At 28.4% G+C, this 17,812-nt stretch overlaps 1 protein-coding gene across 12 annotated transcripts; it reads left to right on the top strand.

Moving 5' to 3' along the window:
• The first annotated feature begins 2,326 nt into the window (after nt 1–2,326).
• Nucleotides 2,327–10,636, top strand: LOC112281939 (uncharacterized). Of its 12 annotated transcripts, none has more exons than XM_090249744.1 (21): nt 2,336–2,904; nt 3,087–3,309; nt 3,532–3,645; nt 3,774–3,848; nt 4,016–4,090; nt 4,260–4,340; nt 4,451–4,525; nt 4,762–4,941; nt 5,047–5,118; nt 5,372–5,452; nt 5,745–5,807; nt 6,210–6,373; nt 6,547–6,618; nt 6,922–7,089; nt 7,282–7,370; nt 7,813–7,944; nt 8,286–8,404; nt 8,930–9,079; nt 9,308–9,557; nt 9,860–10,010; nt 10,195–10,636. In XM_090249744.1, the coding sequence occupies exons 1-12, from the start codon at nt 2,664–2,666 to the stop codon at nt 6,364–6,366; spliced, it is 1,437 nt and encodes a 478-aa protein (XP_090105870.1). In that variant the 5' UTR covers nt 2,336–2,663; the 3' UTR covers nt 6,367–6,373; nt 6,547–6,618; nt 6,922–7,089; nt 7,282–7,370; nt 7,813–7,944; nt 8,286–8,404; nt 8,930–9,079; nt 9,308–9,557; nt 9,860–10,010; nt 10,195–10,636. The 12 variants fall into 12 exon arrangements, with proteins under 12 accessions (XP_090105873.1, XP_090105871.1, XP_090105870.1 ...); XM_090249743.1 differs by having other exon boundaries at nt 5,733–5,807; XM_090249742.1 differs by having other exon boundaries at nt 5,733–5,807; nt 8,860–9,079.
• Nucleotides 10,637–17,812: the final 7,176 nt, after the last annotated feature.

Below are 17,812 nucleotides of genomic sequence, written 5' to 3'. Positions count from 1 at the left end.
GACATGAGGTTCTTTCTCATGCTTCTTCTAACTACTAATATTTATAGTTTTTATAAATAGTACATGTAGATAGAAGAATATTATAAATATTGGTCTTAATAAATAATCCTTAATATTCAACAATGAATAAAAATACTAAATCAATGAAGATAATTGCCTCCAAGACTTACTAAGGTTCCATCTCTACCACTAACATTCTAATTTTCTATTTCTCAAAGGATTTCTACACTACTCACTATATATTGTGATTTAAATATCTATTATCAACAAATTAATAAAAAATTAGTTTTATTATAGAATTCATAGAAAAAAATTCTATCATAGAGTTTTTTATTTAAGTTTTGAAAAATAAGTTATCATTTAATTAAATGACTATTTGCTTCATATCTTATTAATGAATATCTTTCATATATATTTTCTTAAAAGAATTTCTTTTCAAGTATCTTTTTGATTTGTACTAGTTGTAAAAATACATATTTATTACACCTTAAAGGTTGTTGATGTATTTATTCTCGTTTAAGTTGACCTTCTGTAAAAAAAATATATTGACTATAATGACAAGTTTCTTTCTATTTAAACTTCTTCGAACGAATAATATTTTCTTGTATGTTGACACAAATCTACCAATGCTTTGTAGATATATCTTTTCAATTACTAGCATATAAACTAACTACTTGAGTTTTAAATGAGTGTCTTTGCTTACTATAGAAGTCTTGAAAATCTTATATTTTTTAATCTGAATCTTAAATAGTATACAAAAAAAATCAACATCTTTGACTTTTATTCTATTGTTCCAAAGTTGCTCTTCAAAACCTTAAATCTAGTAGACATAATCAATAAAACATAAATTATTCTTCTTCACCTCTAAAAATTGGTACTTTAAATATACTTCCTTAAATTAATTGATTTTAAAAAAATTATTTTTGATACATCTAAAAAAATATTATATAAATTAATTACATATATCAAAATATTAAAATATATATATATATATATATATATATATATTAGACATATTTTTTCTAATTAACAATGTTTCAATTAATTGCAACATTAAATGACACAATAGTAGTGCTTATAACAATTCAAATAGATCTTGTCTTTTTTTTTAAAAAAAATAATCATTTAATATTTTGTGTTAAGAGACTTCATAATGATATTAAAACTTTTAAAAAACTAACTTTTATGTCTTTAATTTTACTAAAAAAACTATTTGTAATAAAAAAAAATTAGTGGTAAAGGTTTAGAATGTAAAAATAAAATAAAAAAATGTCTCTATTATAAAATCAAGTAGATTGAAATTTTCAGAATTATAAAAATATACTTCAAAGTCCTCCAAATCAATGATAAAAGATTTTTTTTACAAACATAGCAAAAATAATAACTATTGTGTATTAATTTTAATTTTAATTCTAATTTTTATAAATATAGTATAAATCCAATTTTAAAATAATTTTTAATAAAAGCTTTTAAAAGTTCAATTGAAGGTTTTGAGTTGGAATTGTATTAAAATTGATTCAAATTTGTAGAAATACTACATTAGTATTTTAAAGAAAACATATATACACTTTGCAATTTCTTCAAATTACTAAAGAAATCATATTAACTTCTTAAAAAAAATTAGAGTTTTAAGAATGGTCAAAAGTTTTGTTAATACCTTTATAATTACAAATAACTATTTGGAATTTACACTCAAAATAAATTTATGGTTTTTTTACTTACCATATAATGATAAACTACCTCCAGAGAAGCATACTCAATGAAATAATAGAAGATTATTAGCTCCTCATGAAAAGCATATATATATATATATATATATATATAATTTTTAGGTTACAAAAGAATAAGATGTTCAAAATTCTAAATCCTAAACATACTTGTAACCATATAGGTGTAAAACACTATCCATTATGGTAGTTAGCTTGCACTATATCAAAACAAGGACAATGGTTAACTCACAACTAACCACAAGTAATTTTTTAGTAAAGAGATCTCTCCAATTTTAAGATATAGAAAAAAATAAAAAATAAAAAATAAATAATGGCTCTTACTTATGATGGCGGATATTTCTAGACAATATGAGAGAGTGGCCCAGTAAACCCAAAAGCACGTTGACCGAGACTGCAGTCCACAAGTCCCAACCCCATTCTTAGTAAAGGAAAACTGTGAAAAATGGTATCTTTTACCCAAAGGATGCTAATGGGGGATATCGACTACCTCATTGTTTAGAAATGTACACCCTAAAAGTAACCGTTGATTGTGCTGCAGATGCTGCTGCAACTGGTGTTCCATACCCTCGTCAATCTATGCACAACCCTACAATATCTTGCGGCCGATAAGCTTAGAGCTGGGTCCTTGCGACTCTGTCAACAGCAGACGTGAATTCGTTGCATTCGGCACGGTGAGCTGAAGCCATGGATTGAGAACCATCACTTCGTTCGGGTAAAGGAGTTCCAGTCTGCGATTTGATTATCTGGACCTCGTCCACTGAATTCGCTTCCACGCCTGCTTCCTGATCGGGCTACCTTTGGCAGCTGCTGGTGACCCAGTTTCGACAATCGTGTTTTTGGTGTTGTTTCTAGTGGTCGAGCTTGCTCGTGCGTCCAGTCTTGCAGATGTGACCCGAAGGCTTGCTTTGGATTGATCCTTTCGAGAGTTGTTGGATGAGAATTAGGATGGGATCCAACGCTGCCGTGATGGCGTCCGTGAGGAATGCGGTTGGGGACGAGCTTTGCGTTGGGCTGCGCGTCGTTGATTGCCGGCGTTTTCTCGTGACTCTTGTGTGTGTTGGGATAGCGGTGGCTGGAGTTCGCTGCCAGAGTGCCGACAAACCCGCGCCGGCCCCGCAAGTCTCAACTTCTCCAGAGAGCATACTAAACTTTCCAATTTTTAATCAATTTGAAGGTAATCGCTACACGCCATGTATGTCTGCAGTTGAACAAGATATTTTGTTTCGTTTTCATCTTTCTGCGAGGCTTGTTTCGTGTCGATTGTAGGGTACAGAAATCCTGTTTTACACGATCGACACAGACTTACCGCGTCAGCATGAGTAAAACCCAATTCTGTCTGCCTGAACACTGTTGCAGCTGATGCTTTGAACGCCATATTCAACAAATGGACCCAGCGGACCCCTCAATTGAAAACCATTCTCAACTGGTCGCATGACCGACACCCATGTAATAGTACCATCGTGGAGTACTACAATCCTGTGCGGTTCGAAGGGGCATGGCGGGGAGTGTACTGCACCGCCTTTTTTCGACTGAGAAACACAACGGGTGATTACTATGAAGTAGCTGTGACAACCTTGATGTGAGTCACAACTTTCTGCGAGACATGATGTGCAGTACAGTTACTATTTCTTTCGGTTATCGGCAAAAAAACTGAGATGAATTTCTAATTCGTAGACTTTTGAAAAGAATGATCCATAGGGTTGACAAACGTAGAATTCCATTCAAATCCTATACTTCGCGTAATGAATCTATGAACGTGCTTCTTTCATGTGTGACTTGTTCTCTCCTACCTCTCTCACAGGATGTATGGGAGCAACTCTCGCTGCGGTTGGGAATACAACTCACAGTGTGACTTCGACGGCATCAATGGGGAGCTGCCTGCTGAGATTAGTCAACTGATTAACGTGCAAAATATGTGAGTTTCAATCCTCATATTCGACCAGCAATTTGACTTGATAAACCCGAGCGCATGGTGGTTGTGTTTTACATCCATCTTTTGATAAAAATATGAGTAAATCTTTTGCGTTACCACACCTGTTGCAGATGGATGGACAATCATCCGGGTCTGACGGGATCAGTGCCACCTGAGATATGGCACATGCCGAATCTCACCGCTGTGTAAGTGAATCCAAAATCTGTCAGCCATGAAGAGCTCCAATTGTCTGGAATCACAGAGTATGTTCAGCTACAGCTGTTTTTGTGCCAATGAGAGGATTCTTCAACTACCATAAATCTGTGCCTCATCTAATTTTTGAAAGGTGTGGGTAATTTCTGTGTTGACGCAGATCTTTGCAAAACAATTCTCTGAATGGCACACTGTTGTCAACGTCTTTCAACTCTTCCTCCAAACTGGATGGAATGTAAGATGAGTGCACTTTCAAAATTCAGGTTTCAAATTGATTCCGTGTTACAACGAATCTGAATGTGCTTGTTTTGGTTCCCCCGTCGTTGCTGTCTTATTTAAAGTTACGATTCGTTGAGTCTTCTAATTCAAGTGCAGTAAATCAACTTTGTTTCCTGTTTCTCCAGATACTTGATGAAAAACAAGCTCAGTGGGAGGCTTGAACTGGGATCTCAAGGGTCTTTCTTCAGCACTTCTCTTAAGTATCTGTGAGTCATTCTTGCACCGATCTATTGACAGCAATTCATTCGCCACACCAAGTGCTAAATTTCGCTTTTGAGTCATAACCCAAACATTCAGTATTGAGTGCATTGTGCAGAAATCTGAGCGAAAATCAATTGACTGGACCCGTAGATTTGGAAACGTTCGGCCCCAACAATAATCTCAAATTGTTGTAAGAAATTTCTCGTCTACCTAATCAAACTCCTTGAACACAAGTAGGTTGTAAGATTTTATAAAATCAATATAAGATAAAATTAACTTTTTTTTTGGTCTTTTTTCAAAGATAATTGAATCCTAAAAATCCAATCTTTGTAATAGTTTTTAATTGAGACCATGCACATGTATGCAAGTACATGAGGAATGTTATGTTGAAAATAATAGACTTTATTTGTTTATTTTGATGTTCAGAGATCTTAGCAAAAATCAGTTTCATGGGGCGTTCTCAACCGGTTGCTATTTTGATTTAAACAACTTATTTTTGTCTAATAACAAGTTCACTAGCATCAAATTTGCCAACTTTACCGGTAAATGGGCACCTACTCAATCGAGAAAACAAGCCATTGTATACATGCCTTCATTACTAAACTTGTAAGATTTTTTATTTACTCTATCTTTTTCTCATAATTATTTTTGAATTTTTTAATATTTTCTCATCACATGTTCTCTAACCAACTTTACACTCTTTGTAAATAGATTCTTAAGCAACAACAAATTGAGTGGACCATTTCCAACAGATGTTCTACACATGCATGGCTTGGAATACTTGTAAGTGTAATAGATTAGATAATCTCTATATTTTCATGACATGAGATTTTTTTCTTTTCTTTTTTTTTCTTTCTATGTATAGAAATATAATGTAGAATTAATCATACAACTAATTACATTTATTATAAAAACCACCACATTTTTAAACTACAAAATAGGCAAGATGTTAGATAAATTGTATTAAAGGAAATTTTTGTATTCTTCTTTACATATTAGTTTAAATTTTTAATTGTATTGTGTGAGATTGTTATAGGGATCTTAGTGGAAACCAATTCTTTGGTACAATAGACTTGAAGAATATGGATAAGCAATGGATTGCAAATATGAAATCATTGTAAGTCTCTTTTTACAAACATCTACATTATAATATTATATCAATACTTTGCAATATATATTGTATCCAAATCAAAATCTTATACATCATATTTTGTAGATTAACAAACAAACAAACAACTTAAAATTATTTATGTAATCAATCATCACTTTATACATAATATTAAAAAAAATAACATATTTTTTAAATATATGTTTATTTTAATAAATAAATATGTATATATGTATAGTAGAAAGTGAAGTAGAAATTTTAAAAAATATTATGAAAAATAAATATACAGGGACTTGAGCAGGAATAATTTCTCCGGATCACTAGATTTTCAAAGTGTAAATGTGGCAATGCGCTTAAGAGATATGTAAGTTCTACTTTTCTATTTAAACTTACTTAAAGATTTGAGGTTATTTAAACTTTTCTAAATTAGGATCCAAATTTAATGCACAATAGATATAATTTTAGTATTCTATATCTAAATAAATAAAAAATAAAAATTCTAATATTAATTGTAGTTAGAATGATGTTTTTAAAAGAGAAGGTGAAAACATGCAAATATCATGATCAAAATAAATCAAAACCTAAAACTTTATACTTATGTGTTAATAACATACATGTAGAAGTGATTTTTTTAACATAATTAAATACTGATTACTAAATGTTCTAAAAAAATCAAGATATAAAAAATAAAATATTATTAATCAAATATTTATTAAATTAATATTTTAGGAAAAATTTATAATGTTGTTATTGTCTTGGAAATCAGAAATATCAGCTATAATGGTTTCAATGGAATATTTTCTACTGGTTTATTTTTCAATCCTCAACAAATAGATTTGTCCAACAATTATTTCATCAACATTTCTTTTGATATCTACAATCAAAATATGACATCTCAAGAAACCAATATATGCCATCATTAAAAATATTGTAAGTATTTATTTTTTGTTAGTCTTTAAATTTGATCTTATCATTGTATATGGATTAATTTTATTAAGTTTAAACATGAATTATTCCATTTGTGATTGGGATCAAAATGTGATTCAAATTGTATAAAATTAAAAACTTAATAACTATGTAGTATTTGTGGAATAAATGTGTAGAAATTTTGAAAATAACAAATTGAGTGGAGAATTTCCAGCTCAAATTCTTAAATCATCAACTCTAGAAATTTTGTAAGTTCACTAATCTTATTTGATTTTATTTAAATTTTTATATTTATTTTGAAGTTATTTTATTTCTAATATATATATATTGGTAGTGAAAAATAATCAGAATAATGACTTAGTAAAAAGCTAATTTAAATATTGTTGTATGATGTTTTAACAATATCAATGAAACATTTAATTGTTTACAAAATCATTATAGAGAAACTAGCTAATTCTTTTGGAAAATACTACTATAACTTATTTAACATTTGTATATTAAAGATTAATCTAAAGATGCAAATTGTTTGATGTTTTGTGTGATTGAGGCAGATATGGCAGCCAAAATCTTTTTACTAAAGTTAAGTTTCCAAACATTCAAATTAATAATTCCAAGTTGTCATTGTTAATGTTGATTGACAATAAATTGGATGAAGTTCAATTTCCAAGAAATCCAAGCCAGTTTTCTATCTCTTATCTTGAAGTCTCAAATCTTTTATTGTATGTACATCTTACCACATGGTTGAATTTTTATCTTGATTTTAATTTTTTTTATTATATATATTTTTAAATATAAAATCTTTAGTTTTTTAAACTTAAAAAAATTGATCTTTTTATCATTTATTATAAACATATACTTATATAAATCATTTAAACTTTATATTGATAGATTTTTTGACATGGTATGTGTAGCCTTGGTCACAATCCAATGTGCTCAAAAGTAACAAATAAGCTTCTAGCTTCTATTTGTCGGCTAAATCAAACGTCTCCTGTACTTGATGGTATGATATCTTGACTTATAATCACTAATCAATGCTTTGTAGAAACTAAGAATAAAAATAAAAATGGATTTTCATATAGATTTGATATTAAACTTTAGATTAATATGCACTTTGATATTACAAGATTTGGATTAGAAACAAAAATTTTGTTAACTTTTAAAAAATATTCGTTTATTTTTTAATTATTAACATGAAAATAGAACACATCTTAAAAAAACACATAAAATAGTAATATTCTTATTGTAGATTATGATGTTTTTTTAGTCTTGCAAATCTAATAAAATTATTTAAAATTAATGTTTATTCTAATTAGATATTTTTTGTTATTTAAAATTTTCTTACTTAAATAAAACAAACTAACATCTATTTTTTACGTTTAACTATGCTCCATATATGTAAATAAATTGAATGTAGATATGATATTTTTCTGTGGTTTGAATAGTTGTAACAAGTTCCAAGACAAAGATTATTATTATAGCATCAACTACAACAAGTGCGTTTTTACTTTTGATATTTCTTTTGTACATATGGAGATTGATAATAAGAATCAAATCTCTCAACTGCATTTTACAAGGTAAGATTGATTTACTTTTAGCTTTCTATTTTACTTATATTTTTGAACAATGAATCTTTATTTAAATTCTTAGTTGTAGCTATTTTGTATATGTAAACATGCTTTGTGAAGTAGATATACTATTTAATTTTATGTTACTTGTACTCAAATTTAGTCTAATTTATTTTTTTGAAAATAGTAAAAAATTACTATATTTGCAATAGGAAAAATAAACAAAACAAAACAAAACAAAACTTACTAATTTATTAGAACATTGTTAGATTTTTTTATTTTTTTATATTTTGTATGTAATGGGTTGATGCAATATCATCAAATTAATGTGGCTTAATTTGTAATACCAGAATTTGAAAAGAAGGAAATAGCACCCAATTTATATTCTTATAAGCAGATAAAAGGATCAACAAATAATTTTGATTCAAAAAACATTCTTGGGCAAGGTGGCTTTGGTACAGTCTACAAGGTACTATACATCACCTTACATTTTGTATCTTTTTGCATTTCAATGTTTTGATAAAACTTTTTTCCTTTAATTTATTTTAAAATATATTATTAAATACATATATACAAGCATGTTTTTTGATACATCAATACATAGTAATAAAAAAACCAAATCAGTTGCGTATTTAAATTTGGATTCATGTAATGTTCGTTTAGGACTATATGACCCTATATATATATATATATGTATATATTTCTTATAAATTTAGTTTAAAAAATTATATTACAAATTAAAATCTTATATACATGTTAATGCAATATATTTTTGAAATTTTTTTGTGTATAATTCAACGAAGTATTTGCATATGATTTTTTTCCTCATAATTTATTTATTTTATAGTGTGTTATAGTTTTGAAGTGATGGTGTGCCCTAACAAATTTGATTGTGTTTTTTTTTTTTTTCTTCTTTTAAATTAGGGAAAACTTGCTGATGGTACAATAATAGCTGTGAAGAAATTAACAATGTCATCAAGTAAAGTGCTTTCAGATTTTTTAAATGAAGTTGTGGTAATTTCGGGCTTGAAACATCGAAACCTCGTAAAGTTGAAAGGATGGTGCCTTGGAGATAGTGATCAATGTATATTAGTATTTGAGTGCATCACAAATAAAAATCTTGTAGAAGCAATTTCAATGGAAGGTATGATCATCTTTCTTTTGAATATAGTAAGCATTTGATAATGCTTTGTAAATGAGTTTTTTTCTTTTTATGGCATTAATGTTTTAACATTAAATTTTAAATTCTAAAAATAATTTTTTAAAGATGTTTTTTTTCTTTAGAATCGGTAAAGCAAGTTTTGTATTTGAATTATACTTGGATATTTCATTAATATATGAATTCTATTTTATTTTATTTTTATTGTTGTAGGGAATTTGATTGAATCACCATATTTATATTGGGCGACACGATTCAAAATTATTGTTGGAGTTGCACAAGGCCTTGCATATCTTCATGAAGGTTTACAATCACCAATCATTCATCGAGACATTAAAGCAAGCAATGTCCTTTTAACTGATGACTTTGAACCCAAAATTGCTGATTTTGGTTTGGCATATTTTTTTCCAACTCTTAATGATCAAGAAACTCACTTGACTTTGATGGAAGTTGCTGGAACAAGGTAAGAATTTTAAAATATATATATATATATATATATATATATATAAATTTACACATGTGTGTGTATGTATGTATTTATAATTATTTTTTAAAATAACCATAATTTATTGAAATATCATAAATAAATTATTTAAATTATAAATTAAATAACAAAAAAATCCATAAATTGATAGATTTAGTAAAGCATGAAAGACATACCTATATATATATAGTATTTATTTATTTAACATGTATATTTACATGTATTTGTATTTAAATGAAAATCTAATATATATTTATTTATTTATTAATTTTGATTTGCAGAGGATATTGGTCTCCAAAATACGCAATTCATGGCCACATATCAACAGCTCTTGATGTTTTTAGTTTTGGAATTGTAATCTTAGAGATCATAAGCGGAAGGAAAAATGTTGATAATCAAAAATCAAGTGAAGAAGTTTATTTGCGAGATTGGGTTTGTACTTATAATCTTACATTCATTTACATTAATGAATTAGATTTTATTTATTTATTTATTTGTTGTTCTTTTTCAATAGCTCAATGCACTTCTATATTACTTTAAAATAATTTTGATTAAAAAATTTAGATTCAAAATATTTTATGACTCTAAGACCTTTTGTGTTTTCTTTTATTTACAGGCTTGGAAACAATTTGAAATACAAGAATTGACAACAATAATTGACATCAAGATGAAATATTCATCTACAGATTTAGAAGATATCATGCGTGTTTTAAATGTGGCAATAGCATGTGTACATTACAAGGCTGGAAATCGTCCTAAAATGCATAATGTAGTACAAATGCTTTTAGGAAACATGCACATTAGTGATCTTACAACAACATTTGAAAATGGAGAAATACATAAAAATAGTAGTAGAATATTAAATTCATCAAAAAGTAGTAAAATATTAAATTTAAGAACTTTATCGAAAAAGAAATTGAATACTAAAGAAAGTGAATCAAGTCTTTTCAGTAGTAGTTTTAATCTTGATATAGAAAAAATAGCTTAATAATTTAGGTATGTATGTATATGTATATATATAATTTATAAATAAAACTGATTTTGCATTTTTATTTAAATCTCTTTTTCTTTATAAAAAATAATTCTTTATTGCTTAGAATTTACTTTTAAATATGGTTTACTATTACTTATTTTTTATTTTTTATACTAATTTTATTTTACTTTTTAGCTATAAAGTTAGTTGTTAAAACCAATTACAAGAAATACTAAATCTAAAGGATCTTTAATATCAACTAAGAAAAAATAAAACATTATTTTAAATGACTTTAGCTATTAAAATAAAACTTTTAATATACATAAATACATGTTATTTCTTTATAATTAATTATAATATATATATACATATATATATTTATAGCTTATTTATTAAATTATATTTTATTATCATTTATTATTGCAAAATATAAATAAATTATAAGATTAAAAAGTATTATATTTTTAACTATCTATTTTAAGATCAAGTTTATTTAAAAAGTTTTTGTTATACAAGTCATAATGTTTATTACATTCTAATCTTTTATTTTAAACATTGAGCCACACTATTATTGTTAAGCATAATTATTGTTGATTATTATAAGTCTTAAGAATGGTATAAATAATTAATTGATGAGACATAGTAATTTAAAAATATAAAGTAGAAGTTACTAATATCTTGGTTGTTATTCTTTCTTGATTTCAAAATAAATATATCCCATGTAACTTAATTTTTGATCAACTAATTAAGAAAATAATTATGATTTTGGTTTTTGTATAAAAAGAAAACTAATCAAAAATTTAAAAAATTAATATATAAAAAATTAAATAATTAATAGTATTAGAATAATTTATTTATTTATTATTTTTAATTTTAAAATTTATTCAAGATCAGAAAAAAAAAAAACTTATAAAAATTTAATGCATATTAAAAGATTTTCTTACATCAAGATATTAGATTGAAGCAAAAATTACAAATAGAAATTAAAGATAATCATTTTTCATACTACAAAAAAAAATTCAAAGAAATTAGTTTTTGAAGTAAAATTTTAAAAATAAAATTAAAAAATAGATTATATTAAATAGATAAAATAATATCAATATATTTTTTTAATAATATATAATATCAATATAAAGTTAATTAAAAATAATCTAATAATATTAGTAATATTTTACTTAAAAAATAAAATTTTAAAAAAATATTTATAATTATTATACTACTTATATTTAATAGATATTTATATAATAACCGTAATAACTACTTTTAAGATTGTTTTATTAGCACGTAATACTTATGATGCTAAAAAAAGTAATACTATTATGAAATATTTATAGAAACATTAATTCCTAAAATTTCTTATATTATCTTGTTTTCTAAACTTCAAAATTGCCAAAAAGTACCTCTTTTAAGAAAATGACTTCTAAATATTTTTTATTACATTTTCAATACTTTCAACTATAAGATCTTGCTTTTAATTTATATTAGGGTCATTCTATCAAATATTAGGTATTGAAGTCATTTTGTAGGAGAGATTGTAATATTTGAAGTTGAAAAAAAAAAAAATTGTATTATCCCAAAAACATAGTAAAACTTATATTAAGCACAATTTTTACTTATGATTCTAAAAATATATTTATACATTTTTTAAACTATGATAAATATAGATTTTATAATGTTATATATAACCATTATTTTTAAAATGCATTAGGCACCTCTATCATATATGGTCTCTCTTGCCAACAAGGCAAACACCTTTAATTTTATAATAAATTCTTATAATTGATCTTATTATATGCAATCCTTATATCAAAAGTGCACCAATTGTAAGAGTGGCATGTTTAGTTTTAGCTAGCATAAGAGCCCTATAGCTTAACAACACCTTTACAATTGGCTTCACTCATATTGTATCAATCCTTTGCTTAGGCTTCTAGGGTCGCGCCTTGAGATTCCTTAATAATGGCTTTATTTGTATTATAATAATTTCTTGCTTGGGCTTTATAGGTTCCATTCTAAGTTCCTTCACAACTAGCCTCATCTACATTATAACAATCTCAGATTTGAACTCAATAGCTCCTTCATTATTGATCTCTCCTTCTATTGCAAATATCTCTCACTTAGGCTCCAATTATCTTGTTTAGAGCTTCTTCAATACTTTTATTCATTGTAATGTAACAATCTCTTACTTGGACTTGTTAAATTTTTACTTGGACTCGTCTGACTTCCTTGCCCCATCAAGCGCAGTATGAGTGTCTAATGGAGGGTTGCTCAGCACGATTCCTCAGTGACTCAAATAGACACCAACATTTAGTCGATAAGCATCACTTTCCTCGCTCCTTCCGGTTCCACGTCAAGAAACATGCCTCCCAAAAACAACGACAACGGCAGAAAGCTCACCAACCCAGCAACTCTGGGAGTACACCGAAACAGTCAAAGAAGAATCAGAGGGCCAAGGCAGCATCAGAATCAGCTCCCGATGTGCATACAGACCGTAAAGACTACGAGTCAACCACACCTTCGGAGACCCAGAACCAGGACACACCTATGGACGTGGATGAATTAGTCACCGCAGTATCCAGACTGAGCACCGTCTCCCAAGATGAAACACCCTCGGTGTTGAGATTTGGCCATAGACGAGGCCGTGGGGTGCCATTTGGACAGAAATCTCGAGGCTCGGGGCGAGGGAGAGGAAGAGGAAGATCGGGGCGTGACCAAGAGGATGACTCACCCCCACTGCAAAGCATCTCAACCTGACCCATCTGGGTATGGTTCTGACATCTCTTCGATTTCCGTTCAACTTGCAGTGGACATTAGCTGTTTCGTTGTTTCCCTCGCTTGTGTTACATCTCTCCAATCTCTGCAACGTGAATTGTAGTCTTCATTTATTGACAGGGGTTGTTCTCTTAGATCTCCAACAATGTAGATGATTGGCCCCGAAGGAAGAGTGGAAAATCTCTTCGTTTTCCATTGTAGTTCCTTTTTTTTTTTTACTTTTTTTATTTTTATTTTTATACTACTGTTGAAGATTTTTCGATGCTTTTATTCATTTGAATCTGTTAGAAGTAGAGTTATTACAATGTTTTTGGGCTGGATTTTGAGCAGTTGAACTGCCTCCCACATTGTACGTTGCCCAAGTATATATACGAACCAATTTTTGTAATTTGTGTGTTCCAGTTTTACAGTCATGCGCTTTTGGTATCTGAGTCCATTATAGTATGTAGACACTTCAATATCATCGGCGACTTTGACGTTGCCATTACAGAATGTTCTTCATCTAAGATTAATGCACAAGTCAAATTATTTTACATGAGATGAGGAAGATAATTAGTTGGCTTTATATTTTCACAAATTAGTGAAAAGATTGTATAAGGAAAAATAAATGAGCTCGAATACATTGTTTTTACTACACAGCATGAATAAGTGTTTTCTCTTGGAATTTGTGTTGAAGCCCTCCTTACAATATAATATAAAATGTAAAAATATCATTTTAAAATATAAAATATATCTAAACTAAAATAATAAAAAAAAAGAGCTCCAAAATTTGTCATTTTTTTATCATCTCATAATATTCTCTTAAAAAAGAGTAGAAAAGTAATAGAGACATGTGTTATTTGTCAAACAATATACTATGTGAATTGATAAGTCATTGATATAATGCATAATTTAGATGTCTTTTCAAAAAAAATATATATGTATTTTTATATAACATAGCAGTAAACTCACATAATAATTAATTCATTACATATTAAAAAATAAGATAATTTTTTTTTTTAGTAAATTCTATAAATATTCATTAACCTTTGAAAATCCTTTTGATTAGTCCTTTTTGAAACAATGCTTTAAAATTAAATAATCCTATCAATTCATTTTTATTTATGATTTTGTCTTATTCAATACAATTTATATTTTGGCACATTAGAATAGTTATATTTTGTTTTATTTTGATTTAATGGATTGTTATTACAACTTCTAGATTTCGATTTCATAAATATTTTAATTTTCATATTAAAAGTTGATCTTATAGTAATGATAAATTTAAAATAATAAATAGAAAATTAAATAAAATATTTTAAATATTGCATATTACTCACATCTAAGTTGGTTTTATATAAAGTATGTTTAAGAAATTTAACTATAAATTTATTATTTTTCTATAAAAACATCATACACATGCATTTTTATTTTTATTTTTACAAAAGTCTTATACAACATTTTTTTTTTCTCCCATTTTCTTTCTCTGTTAAGAATATATATATATATATATATATATATATATATCATGACTTGAAATATTTTCATGTTTATTGTATTGAATTGCTCATTGTGAGTGTACATTTCACTCTTCAACTCCAAGTACAAGATGGCCTCAATTAAGAGTTGCTTGTAATTGGTGGTGTGAAGTGAAGTAAGCAATTGGCAAAAGACCAAAGAGGAACAATCACCATCCAAGTGAAAGAAATGAAATCAAGTAATCACAACATCCAAAACTAAGTCATAATCTATTCACTAGATTTTTATCCAAAAAAAGTAAAAATAAAAAGTAAAAAATATATTTTTAGATAGATAATTTTTTTTATCATTCCAATGATATAAAAATCATATAATTCCAAGTTACTATGAATAAATTATGATAGATTAAAGATAGAATGTAAATAATAAAAAAGTTAAGTGAATAATTTTTACCTTAAGGATAACTTGCTTAAGAAAGCAGGAGTTTGAGTTTCATTAAGGCTCACAAATAGTGTTTATTGGTTTTCTAAAGAAGCCTTGAGGCCTTAGTCTTATCTTCCTACCTATATGCAAGATGCTACAACTGTCACAGACATATATTTACTGTAATTGTTACCTAGGTGTTATGAATAGGTAGAAGTAGGTAAAAGTAGATTAATTTCATAATATCTTCTAGAAAAGCTTTCTAGAAGCTTCATAGATGTTTTTTTGACTTTACATGTATTTATACTTAATTGATAGGTTAGAAACTTCGTCAACAACTTAACCACATGCTATACATGTTGGTAGCTTGCAGAACAAGCTAGCTATGTGGCACCTACATAGAAAACTTGCCTTGTAAGCTAAGATACATGTTGTGTAAAGTCAAAACATTTTTGGAGGTCCTATAGAATGTTGCCATATAGCTCCTAGGAGGATAGTATATATAGAGGCAAGAATGAGGCCTTCTTCACTCTTGTCAACTCCTTTCTTGCTTCTTGTCTAGTTTCAAGGGTCCCTAGTTTTCTTGTCTTTTAGCAATAGCCATTCAAGTTTCTTTCTTAATATACATATTTAATTATTTCTATTTTATCATCTTTCTTTAAGAAAAGTCTCACTTATTTATTTATTTTTATCAAATTCTTGTCCTTGACAGATTGACAAGAGTGTACTTACAATATTAGAGCTTTGTCAAATCTTGATTAAGAGTGGATTATTCCTTTCTCTTGATAAGACATAAGTATATTAAAAGTTACAGATTACCGTCTTCTAAACTGATATTGTTCTTAGTATTTTTTTTGTTCTAAAGTCCTCTCTTCTATTTATCTTGAGCAATATTAGACATCTTTTCTTTTCTAAGTGTTATCATGGCAAAATTTGCTGAAATGAAGAGTACAATGGCACAAATGCAAGAGCAATGGAGGAAGTTAATGCTTACGATGCATCAATTCAATTTACCACCATAAGGAGCAACAAGATTGACAGGAAGTGAAGATATAGAAATGATTGGAGCTGCTTCAACATCTGCACCAAATCATGTCCCTTCTTGTATAATGGAACACCCTTCTAGTGTTAGAGAACCAAGAATTATCCTACCTGAGAAGTTTGATGGCACCAGTTTAAAGTTTGGAGGATTTATCAATCAAGTACAACTTGTAATTGAACTTCAACCCCAAAGCTATCCAACTCTTGAATTGCAAGTTAGATTCATTGATATGCTTTTTTCAGGTTTAACATTATCATGGTTTTCATCTTTTTTTTAATGACGAGATCCAATATTGGATAATCTGAAGCTTTTTTTGGTGGAATTTCGATCCATGTATGGAGCAAAAGATGCAATTCATGTCGCAACCAACAAGATGCATATTTTGCAATAAGAGAATCAATCAGTAATGTTGTATGCTTCACAATTTTGACAACTTGTAATGATATCAAGTGAGATGATGCTGCACTTGTTAGCCAATTTTTCTACGGATTACAATATGAGGTAAAAAAAATTAATGCTCAACTTACTTGATCCTCAAACATTGAATCAAACAATTAACTTTACTATGAAGTGCAACAATTATCTTTTTGAATTTCAATCTGAGAACCATTATCGTGTTACAACACGACTATATGGTGAAAATATAAATGGAAAAGATTTATTAATATTTAATCATCTTGGATGTTAGAAGCAGTGGCCAATTCCAGTGCCAATATTGAGGGGCCAGTTAATGTCACTCCATTGCAAGCTGTACCACCGAACGTGACAACAGCGTATGCTCCACCAGTATCATCAAATCAAGTACCCTCCGTACTAACGGGACGACCAGAATCATTTTCTAACCCTACATGGAACAAGCTTAGTAAGTATATACCGATTGAGACATCCAATATGCCTAATGAAGGTGTAAGAAGAGTACTTCATTGTTTTTGTTATAGACAGATTGGTCATTATGCTAGTAAATGTCCCAATCCTAGAACCAGTGACAATTACATTCCAATGTATAAGAATAGCAAGCAATCGGGGCATACTTATCAACAATGTAATGCTCCGTTCAATTTCAATAATTGAGATCAGCAGATCCAAAGCCAGAGAAAAATTGAGGAGATAAATTGAGGTCCTGAAGATTCTCCAGTAAATTGGGTGGAATAACTCCGAGCCGTTCTTATAAGGAGTCGGCAAAAAAAAAAAGGACGATTCAATATTTGGGTGAGTCTGATGTGAAGGGTCAATTTGATCTAATTATGGGGACATCCAATCTAGGTCCTCGTATGGACCTCTTACCTAGTATGAGATCTGACTCGATTGGACAACCTAATGAAGTCCAGAATACGGAGGCTTCAGTTCTATTTCAAGCTGTTCCGTTTTCTATGTCGTTTTGAAAAAATGTCTTTTTCGTGGAAAGATCCTCTTAGAGATGGAAATTCCACGGAGGCGGGTCTGCTGTTTCAATTTGGAGTCCAGGGCGGAAGAATAGGGGACCTCATGGAGTTAAAAGAAAGAAGAGGAAAAAAAAGAGGGCATTCGGAGATTTGGATTTTGGGGTTGGAGAGCTAGCTTCAATCTCCT

Source organism: Physcomitrium patens, chromosome 4 (assembly GCF_059467195.1).
Source record: "Physcomitrium patens ecotype Gransden chromosome 4, ASM5946719v1, whole genome shotgun sequence".
Lineage (NCBI taxonomy): Eukaryota > Viridiplantae > Streptophyta > Bryopsida > Funariales > Funariaceae > Physcomitrium > Physcomitrium patens.
This window is presented reverse-complemented; position numbering and strand designations above follow the sequence as displayed.

Excerpts from the sequence above, each read along its gene's own strand:
- LOC112281939 (XM_024519000.3), top strand. The coding sequence starts at position 2,664 with ATGAGAATTAGGATGGGATCCAACGCTGCCGTGATGGCGTCCGTGAGG. Across the intron at positions 2,905-3,086 it reads AATTTTTAATCAATTTGAAG|CTGATGCTTTGAACGCCATA; the intron begins GTAATCGCTACA and ends ACACTGTTGCAG. Across the intron at positions 5,453-5,732 it reads ATTGCAAATATGAAATCATT|GGACTTGAGCAGGAATAATT; the intron begins GTAAGTCTCTTT and ends ATAAATATACAG.